Source organism: Rhyacophila brunnea, unplaced genomic scaffold (genome assembly GCF_057557595.1).
Source record: "Rhyacophila brunnea isolate RB1 unplaced genomic scaffold, BYU_Rbru_1.0 scaffold_2, whole genome shotgun sequence".
NCBI lineage: Eukaryota > Metazoa > Arthropoda > Insecta > Trichoptera > Rhyacophilidae > Rhyacophila > Rhyacophila brunnea.
The window spans coordinates 14,984,837-14,999,615 of record NW_028232859.1 but is presented as its reverse complement, the minus strand read 5'-3'; the positions used below and the strand labels follow the sequence as shown (position 1 = coordinate 14,999,615).

The 14,779-nt window shown below is 34.5% G+C and overlaps 1 protein-coding gene across 8 annotated transcripts in view; it reads left to right on the top strand.

Annotated features, from left to right (window-relative positions):
• LOC147071912 (uncharacterized) overlaps positions 1-14,779 on the top strand; it is a 52,310-nt gene that overhangs the window by 20,522 nt on the left and 17,009 nt on the right. For 4 of the 8 annotated variants that reach the window (XM_085947486.1, XM_085947482.1, XM_085947485.1 and 1 more), the window contains exons 5-11: positions 464-661; positions 1,197-1,351; positions 3,482-3,657; positions 9,142-9,210; positions 11,152-11,313; positions 11,880-12,050; positions 14,201-14,390. In XM_085947486.1, the coding sequence (XP_085803612.1) occupies positions 464-661; positions 1,197-1,351; positions 3,482-3,657; positions 9,142-9,210; positions 11,152-11,313; positions 11,880-12,050; positions 14,201-14,390 (1,121 nt within the window). Of the gene's footprint in view, positions 1-463; positions 662-1,196; positions 1,352-3,481; positions 3,658-9,141; positions 9,211-11,151; positions 11,314-11,879; positions 12,051-14,197; positions 14,391-14,779 lie in introns of all 8 variants that reach the window. The other 4 variants (XM_085947484.1, XM_085947480.1, XM_085947483.1 and 1 more) reach the window with 1 other exon arrangement.

Below are 14,779 nucleotides of genomic sequence, written 5' to 3'. Positions count from 1 at the left end.
CATTGTCTATGATTTTTGACAGATCGCTACAGTACATTTATTAACGTAAACGTTGGGCATACATTCATGGTGTACCTATGATTATTGATTGTCCGTTGTTTTAGAAATATACATATGCAATTCACTAGGTACCTGTCAAACTACGAATATTGTGTCAGGTACTTGACATAAAAGTAGACGGTGGTCCAACTTCGGTGATATATCGCTCCAAGTTCGAACTTGTCGAATACGCGGTGTTTACATTTGCGTATATAAGTAGATTGAATAAGTGGTAGGTGAGAGTCGACACACGCAAAATAAGTGGCAGATACAAATATACTTACTGTTTACACTTAAGTGAATATGGTGTCATACATAAATATGACGATATTAGTGTCAAATGTAAACGTACCATAATACAAAAAGTTTATATAATTCTCTCTAGGTAGGTGATGCGAAACATTGACATTGTTTTGTCTTTCAGCTCGAGTACAGCGGATGCAGGCGATGGGAATCTGGACAATTTAGACAATCCGGCCATCTCTAGTTCGGACGCTGAAGCTTCCGATCTTCTCCCGAGCACGTCCAACCTGATGGCTGCTGATGCTCTCAACCACTTGTCCACACCGCTCGTGGCACACTCACACCAGCATCCAGAAACTGCCTTGGCCAATATGGAAGGGTATGTCGTATTAATTTATGGTCACATATTATACTTTTTAATGTGAGATTGCTAAAATAAATGAAGATTAGTGGAAGGCAGCTTGAAAAAGAGACTATTGCAGGAAAATCTGGTCACCCTGTGGAGTGATAAATATGATTAGTGAAAAGTAGACGTAGAGACCACTGGATAACTTGACTCTGATACATAAATGATTTTTCATCCACAATTCATCCATATTTATTTGTGTACAAAAGAAAGTTGTATGAGTAGACCTAGATGTCCATTAGTAAGTAAAATTTTGCTAATTATATCTGTGCCCGCACTGAAATAGGGATTGACTGTGTTTGAATCTCCCGGCTGTTTCTATTATATTATGTTGTTTTCTATTCTTAGTAAACAGTCTTAATAAAATATCACCACATTGTGTAGTAGTCCATATACTCTGCTCCGCAGCAAAAATGGTAATTTACATATTTTTTATATAATCTGTCTGATCGGCTGTCATGTCAAAATCTATTTGTGTATTGAGAATTTGTTCCTTATCTTTTTACAGCCATGTTGACACTTCGGCTCCACCTCTAGTGCAAGTTCTCTCCTTGCAGCGTTCACCGAGTCCGCCTCGCCAGATGACACAATACGCAAGACCTCTCGTTACCAATTCCACCATATCACACACGGCTGTATCATCCAGCAATGCCGCCATGGGAGGTAATGATACTTATGTGATTTAACATTGAATACAGTTCACACGATAATGGAGGGGGAAATACAAAATTTTCCATTACAGCACTTGCTAGCGAATTTAGAACATATTGAGTAAAGATTAACTATAAAAAAAAAATATTATATTTCCGTTGGTAGCATTGGATGCATTGCTATTAATCTAATATATAAAAATCAATATTTGTTTGTTCGTATTTTATGCACTGCCATACCGTTCATCCGATTGCAATAAAACTTTGTCAACTTATTGCTTGCACTTGCGCGAAGAGTATAGGATATATCTTATATATATAAAAATGAATATCTGTCTGTCTGTCTGTCCCGTATGCGTTCCTATACCATTCATCCGATTGCGGTTGTATGCACACCCGCAAAGGTTTCTGAATTAGAAAAATCATCATCTTCTTCTTCATTCTATCTTCTTTTATTAGTATGGTTCCTATACCATTCATCCGATTGCGATGAAACCTTCGTCAGTTGTTGTGGTAACACCCGCAAAGGTTTTTGAATTAGTACAACCATCTTCTTCTTCTTCTTCACTCTATCTTCTTTTATTCGTATGGTCCCTATACCATTCATCCGATTGCGATGAAACTTTCGTCAGTGGTTGTGTCAACACCCGCGAAGGTTTCTGAATTAGTACAATCATCTTCTTCTTCATTATATCTTCTTTTATTCGTATGGTTCCTATACCATTCATCCGATTGTGATGAAACCTTCGTCAGTGTTGTGCTCACGCCCGCAAAGGTTTCTGAATTGATACAACCATTCTCTTCTTCTTTTTCTTCTATTCGTATGTGTTCTTATACCATTCATCCGATTGCGATGAAATTTTGACCAGTTGTTGTACGCACGCCCGCGAAGGTTTCTGAATTAGTACAACCGTCTTCTTCTATTCGTATGCGTTCCTATACCATTCATCCGATTGCATTGAAACTTTGGTGAGTTGTCGTGCGCATGCCCATGAAGATTTCTTAATTAGAAAATCATCTTCTATTCGTATGCGGTCCTATACCATTCATTCGATTGCGATGAAACTTTTGTCAGTTGTTGTGAACACACCTGCGAAGGTTTCTAAATTAGTATTGTATAAAATACAAAGTTTGTTGTTTGTTTGTTCCCCTCCAATTTTGATTTTTTTTACTACATATTAATAACATTAATCACGTTTTCATGTCTTGGATTCGATTTTAATTTAGTGTTCTTTTGTTTGACCTTTACTCCTATTAGAATTATTTTCATATTGCCGTATTGTATTACACAGATATTTTAATATAAAAAAATTATATATCTCTTATTATTTTTTAAATATCTAAGATAAATATTACCACGAAGCGACCCTGTGCGAAGGCGGGTACTTCAGCTAGTTGTAAATAAAAAGAAAAATGACAACCTGCTATTCATGTAAATTTGGTTACTTATGAACTGTTTCTGAAATTTTCCCTCCAGAATCAGACAAAAGTTTTTTTATTCTTGTGCGAATGATGTATATATTATTTTTTTTCATATTGCTTTTCCTTTTTTAAAATTATAGTAGAGAAATGCAGAATTATTATAGTGTTTCAAATTTATTTATTTTACACATAATGAACATGACAAAGCGAGCCAATCATTCGGATTCGACCTGTTGCCTGGGTCGATCAAACGTTGTTGCTTGCCCAGTTTAATATTGTACTGCTTGAATATTGCAAGCTCTTACTCTATGCTCTGTTTTTTAAGATAAATATCGTCCTCCGCGGCTGTTGTTTATAGGGCCTGCGCTAATGGCAACATTTACCGAAATAGAATTAAACTGTGAACACCTTCAAATCTTTTGTTTGCCATCAGAACAGTATAAACATACTTAAGTTTGGAAATAAAAAACTTCTTTTAAACTTGTAACATTACTGGAAAAGCATTATTTGTGAGTTGTCTGAGTGTAATGCTTTCCGCAAATTGCAACTAATTTAATGATTAATCTTAGGAACTATTTTATCTGCTTAATTTTCATAGAAGATTTTCCTTCAATCTTTTCGGCACATTGATTTCCAAAATTGTTACCTGAAATGGCTCAGCCTATCCATTTTCTTTGGCGGCAATTCAAAAGATTCATCTTTAAAATATTGTTTTCTGTAGTACTGCATCAAGTGTCATCAACATGCACAGAGTTACCAGGTGCGGATGAAAGTGCAGTATCTTCTTCGATGAATAGCAACGGCAATACTCCTGTGAACTCAGCGGGCACCCGGGATGCGGCCGATGCGCTGGCAACCCTCGCCAGTGCCGCCCTTAACAGACAACACAGTACCAATGTGAGTAAACAACAATATGCTGTGAGTGTATTGGAGTACAAGTATATCCTATGGACATGGTTGTACTTATATAAAATATCATTATTTTCATTGCTCCCATATATATTTTGAATGTTTTGGCTTGACTTGTCCTTAAAAAACTAAAATCATTAACCCATTGGTGCCCAAACACGAAAAAATTCTCGTGTTGAAACAGGTATTTGGTAATGTTTTTTTTTTAACACTATATTAGGGCATCTATTGGAAAATTCTAGTATTAGATTTGTTTAGAAATAAGTTTGCTACATGGTGAATATTGGATAACAGTGATACTTACCAACCAGTACAAAATATTGGATTTTTAACCTTTCTAACGCGGCAACTGACTTTAGTCAGCCTATACGCGCGAGTCATCCGCGCGTCAGCTGACTAAAGTCATTTCGATTTTCGTTTGCCTAGTACTGCTTTCCGCCAGGCGCGAATAATTCGAATATTGATTTAATTTATTCAAAAATCATCCTTCTCTTGACATCTGTCAATGGATAGCCTAAACTTTTGTTCTATCTAATTTAAATAAATATTTTTCGGGAGCGTGTCTTGACTAAAAATATATCAGTCATCGGGCCAATTCAAATTTGCCGCGTATATAGTGTCTTATCGCTTCTTAGTGCATGTGCGCCGAAGACATTTGACTGACGTGTTTGTAACGATACGAGTTTGCGATATAATAAGTTATATTGTTTTTTAGTGATTGAAAAACTATTTGGTGCGTAAACTGTTAAATAGAATATTCGAAAGTTACATTGATCAAAGTGAATTTACAAAATATTTTTACAAAAGGAATGCTTTTGGAGATTGCATTCATTCGCCTATCTGCCAGTATATTATCCGCGAGTTTATAGTTTCGGAAAATAATTTGAACAAGGTGTCATTTAAATATACCTAGAAGTCCGCGATTTAATATGTCTCTTTGTTTATCATTGATTAACATTTTTAAATACTATTTTCTGGTTATAGTATTAGGTGAAACAGACAAAAATTATTTATTTACCCTAGTTATCAGCCATTTATAAAGAAAAGACACGAACACTCAGACGCCCGTTCCCGCATAAATGCGGAAATTGTCGTATTACGCAAACACCAGGTCCCGCGCTACTGAATTTTTATACACTGCGCGGAAAATCATCGTCTGCTCGTGTGAGACAGACACTTGAGAATTATTTTTTTCGTAATACTATTCAAAAGGGTTTGATTCATGACTACTATTTTTTTTATGTAGAATTCTTCTTATATTTATAGTCGAAAATAACTCGAGTTACTTACTATCACGTCATTATAATAAAATAAGAGATTACCTATTCTAGTACCAGGTTATTGAAGTAATATAATAAAAAAAAAACAAATGAACTTGAAAATAAAATTGTGGTGACTATAAAGCATTTAGAAGTGCAAAAAGTGTTTGAAATTTAATATTTTACGAATTGTAATAGGTATTCGAAAAATAAACCATTTTGTTATATAAACTATGTGTCATTCGATTCCATTCAGTTTGGGGTCAATGGTAGGTACAAACCAGGCACTGGTGGTAAGTACATCACTCTCAAATAGCCAGTAGTTCTCAAGGATGATTTATTTATACTCGGCCTGCAGTGCTGCAATGTGTATGCGAGTTCAAACAAAAGTTACACAGTTTGAGATGTCCTGGATGCTCTAAAAATGAGCTATTTATGACTGATATTTTTTCAACACACTCAACAAAAATGCTCATAAAAGTCATAAACCATATTATTATTCATTATGTGTATGACATATTTGTCGAAATGGTAGCCGGTAGACTATAAGAATACTGAACTGTTCTTACACTTGTTAATCTGTCATCGACGCATTAGTCCAGCACCATTTCGTAAGTGTCATGGCGCCGCTCGAGTAAGCTGGCATTTTTTCAATGAAGAAGTCTTGTTCGTGATTTCTTATCAGATTTAGGCGACGAATGTTTATTTTTAGAGTCACATAAAATATTAGGTTCTGTCATAATCATTTTTGAACTTGACTCCGATTTTTTACTACTCTATTTGTGTATGTTTGACTGACATTTATTACGATTTATTGATGCTTGAAATCACAACACGCACTGATGTACTAAGTCGGGATTCGTAACGCTTAGAAAGGGTTAAAATATCATACAAAAAAATTTAACTTTTGTATTTAACATTTTAACCCTTTCAAAGCATTACGAATCCCGGCTTAACACATTTTGCGCGGGCCTCAGTACAAAGGCACAGGTACACGCAGCGGGCGAAAACCAGCGGAAATTGAAATAAAATCGAATTTTACAAAAATCGCTCTATCTTCCAAACTATCAGTTATTTTTTAATGAAATTTGGAATTCACACTCACCATATATTGCTCCTCAGTGCTGTATTTCTTTTTAGAACAAATTGTTTAAAATATCATAAGTACATGGTGCTAATCACATATTTACAGGAAGGTTTCGTAAAAAATATTCCATTCACTATAAATAAATTCCCGCACAAAAATTATTATTCTAATATTTGGATAAAGTATGATATTTATGAAAACACTCACCCCTGTGTAGGGGGACGTCACAAAATGTACACATATAACTAGTCAAACTTTTCTTTTTGTGCACCGAACACACTCGACACTGTCTTTGTGGGTATTTTTTTTTACCATCTGTAACAATTTTTATCATTCGATGCTTCTTCATATCGAGTGATAACCTACCAGGGTGATCACTTTTACCCACTCTTCTTGGTAATCGTGATGTAGATGGCCCCGCTTCTTCCAAAATTGCATCGGTTTCAACGATATGGTCGGCTATCCAAAATTTGCTTATACTACGCAAAAACTGTTTGTAAGTTAGCCTTTTGGTCGGATTTAATACTTAATAAACTTTAAAAGAATTAAAAAAAAGCACAATTTAACAAATACATGACAACTCTCTTCGTCCATTTTTTTGTTCTTCGTATGATCGAGTAGTAAGAGAGATACTGATCCGCACGGTCAACCCCTTTCATATATTTATTATATTCTATAACACACAGTGGTTTCCAAATGTGTAGTCTCGTATTCCAATCAATGTTGTGACTCACTAAAATGGTAGATGGATGTATTGTTGAAATCATTCGAACATCTCTCTTTGATTTCCAGAGTTGTAACAATACATCCTTTCGCCGACGGAACATACTCTGTCCTGCACTAAGATTGACGTGTTTAAAACATTCTGGGAAGCCTCGGTTTATTCGCATTGTTCCACACGTCCTAATTTTATTTTCTAAAAGTGCTTCACTGGTTTTTACACTATTATAATAATTATCCATATAGACATGATACCACAAATTTAAATACGGACCAAGAAGCAATTGGATGGTGTCTAATAGTGGTCTTCCTTGCCCACTGTAAATGATCAAATTACAGATGTATCCCGTAGTGGCTTCACTGACCATGCGCACTAGGATACCGTATTTTATTATCTTAGATGCATTATAGACTTTAAATACAAGCCATTTTTTAAAGATTAAATAAAATATTGATTACTTAAATATATTTCACTTGTAAAAACACACCCGTTCTATAGCGCCGTATTTAAAGACTGAAAATTCAATACTGATATTCAATATAGATCGTAGTAGATTACAGACATCTAAATAACATTGGTTTCCACTCATGTTATAATTTATTGCTCCGCTCGCATACCAGCGTTATCGCACCTCACAATATCACTTACAACAAGTGCGAAGAATGCATTCCGTCGATCACAAATTGTCGTCTTTTCACTCGCTCACAAAGGCTAATATATAGTATGAAAAGGAGGCATAGTATTTATCACACATCATAAAAATATAAATATAATCGCATTCACAGTACAGCGAACAAACCATGTTTAAAGAATACATCGATATTTCACAAAATGTTGTCTTCCTGCTCACCCATCAAAAAATAAACAAGTGTAAAAAGAAGACGCATATAGTTTTAGCATTCTTATCGTCTACAGAAATATTGTTCGCTGATTTATTGATTCTAAACAAATTTCCTTTTTACGCACAAGCTCTCATATGGGCTGCGCAAGAGTGTGTGTGTAAGTAAATGAATCGACGGTAAATTATTTTTTTTTGTAGATGTGTGTGTAGTTAGCAACATTTTCAAGCCGTTGACATAAAATATTCTTATGGAATAATCGGGTAGAAATACCTTTCCCGCACTTCAAGTGGAGCCGGCGTAAAAGGTATTTCTACCCGTCCCGCCGTCGAACACCGGTACGGCGCGCGGGTAGAAATACCCTTCCCGCTCAAAATGTGTTAATACAACAGTGTGCATTGTGATTTCAAGCATCAATAAATCGTAATTAATGTCAGTCAAACATACACAAACATTCAAAAATGATTATGACCGAACCTAATATTTTATGTAACTCTAAAAATAAATAGTCGTCGCCTAAATCTGATAAAAAATGACGAACAAGATTGCTTCATAGAAAAGATTCAGTCTTACCCGAGCGCCGCGAATCGTCACTGGACAAGTGCATCGATGACAGATGATAAACACTTCAGTATAGAGTCTACCCAAACCACTTCATAAATTTCGAGAAATATTTACACCCCACTTTTAAATACTAGTTTGTCTTGATAATTAATCATGACGCTATACCAGTGATCGCCAAACAGTTGCTCGCGAGCTACCGGTAGCTTGTGTAGGATATTTTATCATATTTATAGATTTGCCTCTCAATAGGACTCTGAAATTAAATATTTCTCGAATTGTTGACATTGAAAAACTATCCAGCTGTATCGTCAAAAATTTACAAGAAGATGGCCCTTCATCAGAAATAGAATTAATAGAATTTCAATGTGATTGATAAAACTTAAGTGTAAAACTTTCACTTGAGTACCTAGCCTCATTACTAATGGGATGTATCCAATAACGTCTCTTTCGTGCATTTTTTCTATGTCTGATTATAAGAGCACAAATCAATGCCGCCTCTAGGAAGGAAATCCATTGCTAGAATGAAAGCGTGATGGGTGACAGTTTAGTCACCTTGCTCGATTGAAAGACAATGACAGCGACAAAACTGTCACCGTGACAAGTCACCCGTGCGCGCTTAGGCTTACTGTTCATTGAAATTTTTGTGCCGTGCGATTTGACAGGCTGGTGCAATCCCGGCACACAATACCTGAACTATATATGAGAGTGACACATACGCCTGTTCACTACAGTTTTTGTTTTCACAGAATGGTGGCTGTGGCCATTTAAACTATCTATAATAATTTGCTGAGTGCCGTGTATCAATTTTGTTGCAAGCACGAACGGCTGTTTTTACAACGTACAATATTGTGCCGACTCTGTGTAAGAGTACATTAAGCTATATGTATTCTGTGAATTAAAACTAAATCACATACATTTGAGTAGGATTTCTGGCGAGTTTGTTTGTGAGACCGCTTATATAATATATAAAAAAATATATATTATATATTTTGTTATTTCCAGGAAATCAAACAAGAGAAAGATGAAGAACCTTGGTACACAGTGGGAATCGTTAAAGGGACTTCATTTACAGTAAGTTTTATTCTGACTCACACGGACCTATATAAAATGTATGTTATTTTAGAAGGCGTTTTTGCAAGGATTGGTTAACTATTCGATCAACCCATTATACTTCAGCTCTGGGTCAAATGCACATTGAAAAAATAACATGTGGATTTGGCAGGTGCAGGATTCAACCCACAGTGTTCAAGAGGCGAATACTTGTACATGATATTATTATTAATTTTGGTATTATCATCTCTGTTTATTATTACTGTTCATACAGTGTTGTTAGTAAGTTATTGTCAGTTACACAACTATTCTTGCTATGGTATGGTACAGAATACTGTAGTTTTTTTCTGAATTCTTGCAAATTAGAATCCGAAATATTAACACATGATAAGCTAAGTTGATTTTAATTTTACTATTGAATTGTAAATGACCAATCAATAAGTGAATTACGGCCTCCTCTTTAGTGAAGCTTATATTGATAGACTTTATTCATGGGGAATGGTTGTCACCCATTTTACCCAATCCGTAAGGTCCTTGATTAGGATTAAACACACAGCAAAAAATATCATGTAACATTTTCCAGACGTAGGATCCAACCAAGGCTGTAAAAAAGTATATTTAACCAACTATGCCACCATGAGGCAATACAATGCTATATGAGGCGCCGAGCACCAAAGGAGCTCAAGCACCATTTAACAAAAGTGCTACAAAATGGCCGACAAGTTTTCAGTAAATTAATTTTTTTAATTTTAAACTTGAATGTTGAAATGGACAACTATTTTCTAAGCAAAGCAAATTTTAAAAAATCAAAGTATTATTTGCAATAATATTTAATGAAAAATATCTATTGGATTCCAAAAAAAATGGTGTTTGAGCCTCTTTGGCATATAGAAAAATGAAAAATGGTGGCACTTGATACTTTTTTTTGTTGCATAAGCTTCTGTGGCACTAACAATTTCAAACTCTAATGTCATTAATTTAAAAAAATAAATCATTTAAAAAAAAAAACTTTTAATGTAAGGGTTTGGAAAGCAATAAAAAAACATTTTGATATAAACAAATTTTATTATGCCAAATAAACACTGAAAAAATGGTCAAATTTGTTATGATTGTGACATGAGTTTGTTTGCATAAAATTTGACATATAGTATTAAATACGTTTTTGCCATTACAGCAATGATTTCAAAGCCTTTGGATTGTTTTTTTTTGTAATAACCGTCTATATACCCAATATTATTAATAATACTAAATCAAATCGTTACTCCAAACTGGCCAAAATAACAAAATCATTATTCAAATTTAACACCATCATTTTTTCTCAAGGATTCGGGTGATTTTTTAAATACTTTTTTAGTGTATATCAATCGTAATTGGATATAAAACAAGATGACATTAGAAATAAGAGTTATTTTCCTTCATGGAAGTAAAAGTTTAGTGGACATAATTACTAAAATGACGTTAATAACCATATTTCAAAAGTAATCTAAAATATTTTAAACAACAGCGTATGTGAAAGAACGGATACGGAGAAACGGATAAAACATGTTAACTTACCGCGATTTTCCTCGTTTACAGGTTTAACATACATCGAAACTATTTTTCTAATCCTTCTTGAGGTCATTTTTAGTTTTTTTCACTGTTGAGAATGTATATTCAATAAGACAAATCTGACAGATGTTTTGGTCTCGCGCTCTCCATAGTATAATGGCGGATAAGCTTCTGTGGCATGCCGACATAACGACCAAAACAATTATGCCAGAGAAAATAAATCTCTATTGTAAAATATCTATATTTATTTGAGCGATAAGACTTTGTGGCATGATACATATCGATTTATAGAAAAAACCTACATTCAAATGTCAAAAATCGTAAAGTTGGCGCTTGAGCTCCTTTGGCACTCGGCGCCTCATATTATAAATGAATAAGTTAAACTATGTTTCTGTTTGAATAATGTCTTTTTAGGTGCAAAATTATATATCGGACCCAAACATAGACCTTTCCAAGCTCTCCATAGATAATATACCGGATTTATCAGGGTTTCCAGTGTTGCCACTAGACCCGGGCACGGGTTATAAATTCAGAGTTGCCGCCATTAACTCATGTGGTAGAGGCGACTTTGGCGAAGTAAGTAATCATACTTTTGAATTATTAATTTTTTGACCCAATATCGTTTGTTTATATTTTATTTTAACATGGTTGTCATCATCAAACCATCTAAAATCCTCTGTAGAGTCTTTCTTGTCTGTAACACCCGTCGTAAAGCATGTCAATAATTAAAGATGATGTTACCACTTAAATAGTCATAGATTTGGATTGGATGGCAACATTAAACTCATGGTACCAACTTAACAAGTACAATATACAAATTTCAGCCTAATTGGACATTAATTACTCTCCGTCCTGAAGTCATACAAGCAATAGTGTAATTAGATTTTATATGTATATAATATTGATGTTTCACATTTGTTTCCGACAGTTCAAATCCATTTTAATCTTTTTATCATCAGTTTACATAGTTTGACTACAATCAACAATAAACTCCAATCCAATTGGCCTTTCCGCAAATGGACAAGAAACAAACGGGGTACGTTTGACTCTGAAGGCGAGCCAAACCATGTCTCTTCAGATAATTCACTAGTTCCTGATATCTGACATGTTGTATATTAATAATTGTTTAATGATATTTAAAGGAATCAGCGTTCAAGACATGTGTCCCTGGTTACCCTGGCGCTCCATCCGATATAAAGATATCCAAGTCAGCAGAAGGAGCACATTTGTCTTGGGAGCCTCCACAAGCGTCGCCTGAAGGAATTTTCGAATACTCTGTGTACCTCGCAGTTAGACCTATGAATCCTGCTAAGGTAATTATGGTTGCTTTTACTTTCGTGGCGTGATTTATTCATTTTAGACACAAATAGCTTGTGTTTAGTGTTGAATTGTGAATTGTGAATTGATAACCAGAGAAAAATAATATTTTGTAAATGTGATGTGTGTAAAGTTTTCTACAAATGAATCCGTAATCCGAAATGACTTGCAATTAATGTAAATGGTAGTCCACGAGTCATATTTTTCAGTTTTACTTTCATGATCCAGACTGATTGGGGATAAAGATAGTCGGGGTAACGATAATTCCGGATAATCAAAAACAAATACAAAAATCTTTTTTTACTATATTTTTTTTTTGGATATTTCAGTCAAATTATGTAAGATATTATTGTGTCATATTGTTTAATTTCGTGTGGTCACCAGAGTGACTATTATTTCCTGAGTAGATAGCTCTATTTGAAGACGGAGCGTTAAAAAAACTCTCTTCTATACTTTAGGGTCTTATTAGTTGGGCATGGTGCCGGCCCCTGCTGTATAGTATGGGCACAGCCTAGAGCACATTTTAAAATCTTGGTAGTTCGGCGGGCACCAGCCTTTTTTCAAAGCAAATTTATAGTTGGGCATAGGTAATAAATAATACACAAAAAAATAATTGTTTATATTCTGTAAAATGAATACACACCATGATTGCCTCATATATACAAAGTAAGCGTTATATAAAAATTAGGAGAGTGCCTCGTAAAATTAGGAGAATATGATGATATTCCTGTTAGAAAACAACCATAAAGACAGACGCTCATCGGTGAGATAGTGGAGACAAAAGAAAGCAGACGAATTATTGCCGAATAGATTGCAGTTCCGATCCCATTCGCTCAGCACGGCAATCGCAATCACAATAGCAAACGAAGAGGAGAGAAGTTAAAAATGAGAAACTCATGAAAATAAAGTTAAAATTTAAAAAATTCTGTCGCAGTCGAATAGTGGTCAGCGGTTGAGAGTCCCTGCTGTATACCGTACTAAAACTGGCCCTATTTAATAATATATACAGTAAAACCTCGTTAATACAAATTCCATGGCACCGAAAATCGAAAAAAAATCGAAATATGAAATGTATGGCGGAAAAATATTAAAATTTTTTTTTTTTTTTTTGATCTTTATTAATTTCGTTTCCGATCATCCGAAAGCGATCCGTGAACCTACCAAATTTCCGATACAATTCTTTCAAATTAAAATCTGTGCAAATACCATGTGTCATTAATCCATAAATTGAAGTTACCAAGTAGCTAGAATTATAGAAAAATACGAAATATTTTTTATTTTTCCAATTTGTCAACACAATTGTATGGCATTGGTTCTCTAGTAAAACTATGTGAAAATCCAATAAACAATCAACAATTGAATACCTACACCCCTGAAACATGCGAGTTATTCTTTTTCTTTTGAATGTAGTGCAGTTGTGCGTCTGATGACATACCGCTGTGTGTGTCAACGGCTCATAAAATGTTAGGATTATTTTTATTACTTTCATAAATTAAGTAATTTTTGGTGTTTTAAGAAAAGTCTTTCACGATTTTCAATGACTGGCTCATGAAATAGTGATTACAATTTATTGAATATTTTTATATGCCAGGACTCTGAAATCATTTCGAATTACGATATTTGAATTAAAGGTATGGTTTTATATGAAAATAATGTTCAAGGGTCCTTTTTTTTCGCGAAAATTTCAAATTACGGCGTATTTCGAATTATCGGTGTTCTTACTAACGCGGTTTTTCTGTACCTACTTACATTTTACAAGAGTTTACTAAAATTGCTACAATTGTCTACTTATTGAAACATTAATTTATAATCGCCTTTTTAAATAGGTATGTAGGTGAATTTGTATTAAAAAAAATACCAAGGCGCCAAACTGACACCAATCGTCCAGAATCACTTGGTGAAATTGGTGCTCATCGTTTTACGGTCCTATTATTTATTATTTTTTGAGTTCACTGACTGATCAATTTGATAATTGCTGTCGAATCTGAAAATACGTTTGCGTATTTGAACGAATATTCTTGTAAAGTCAACCACTACGCATATGCCCATCAGCGGTGATTTCTATATATATTAATCATACATATTATTAATGAACTAAATTGAGTGGGGTATTTTGTGTAGTATAGTGTAATTTATCTTTCAGCAGGACGCCCCGGTAAAATCACAGCTGACATTTGTGCGAGTATATTGCGGGAAATCAACGACGTGCATTGTGGCGCAGTCGTCTCTGTCGAACGCTCACGTAGACTCTTCCATCAAGCCAGCGATCATTTTCAGAATTGCGGCGCGCAATGAGAAAGGATACGGACCTGCCACTCAGGTCAGGTGGCTTCAAGGTAATTCTAAATCTAAAATCTACACCTAAATATTCCAATGTCAAAGTGGTCATTTTAATTTCTACACGCATGAAACAGTAGTGTCAAATTTATGATATCTACAAGTTATATGTATTTTAGGCGGTAGTTTTGATTAACAAAAATTGGCAGTATCGGCTGGTTATTTTTTTTTATTCGTTCTCATTCAAATAAAGTAACCCAAAACTTTCTTACTTGTGTGTAAATAATATACAATGGAACGTCTCATAATGAACATAATTCGTTCCAGAATCTTATTCGTAATGTGAAATACTCATTAACACATTCGCGGACACATGTTAGCTAAATGTGACACATATTAAAATTTTTCGATTTAGGTATATAGAAGTGAGTTCAAGTCTTAACACTAT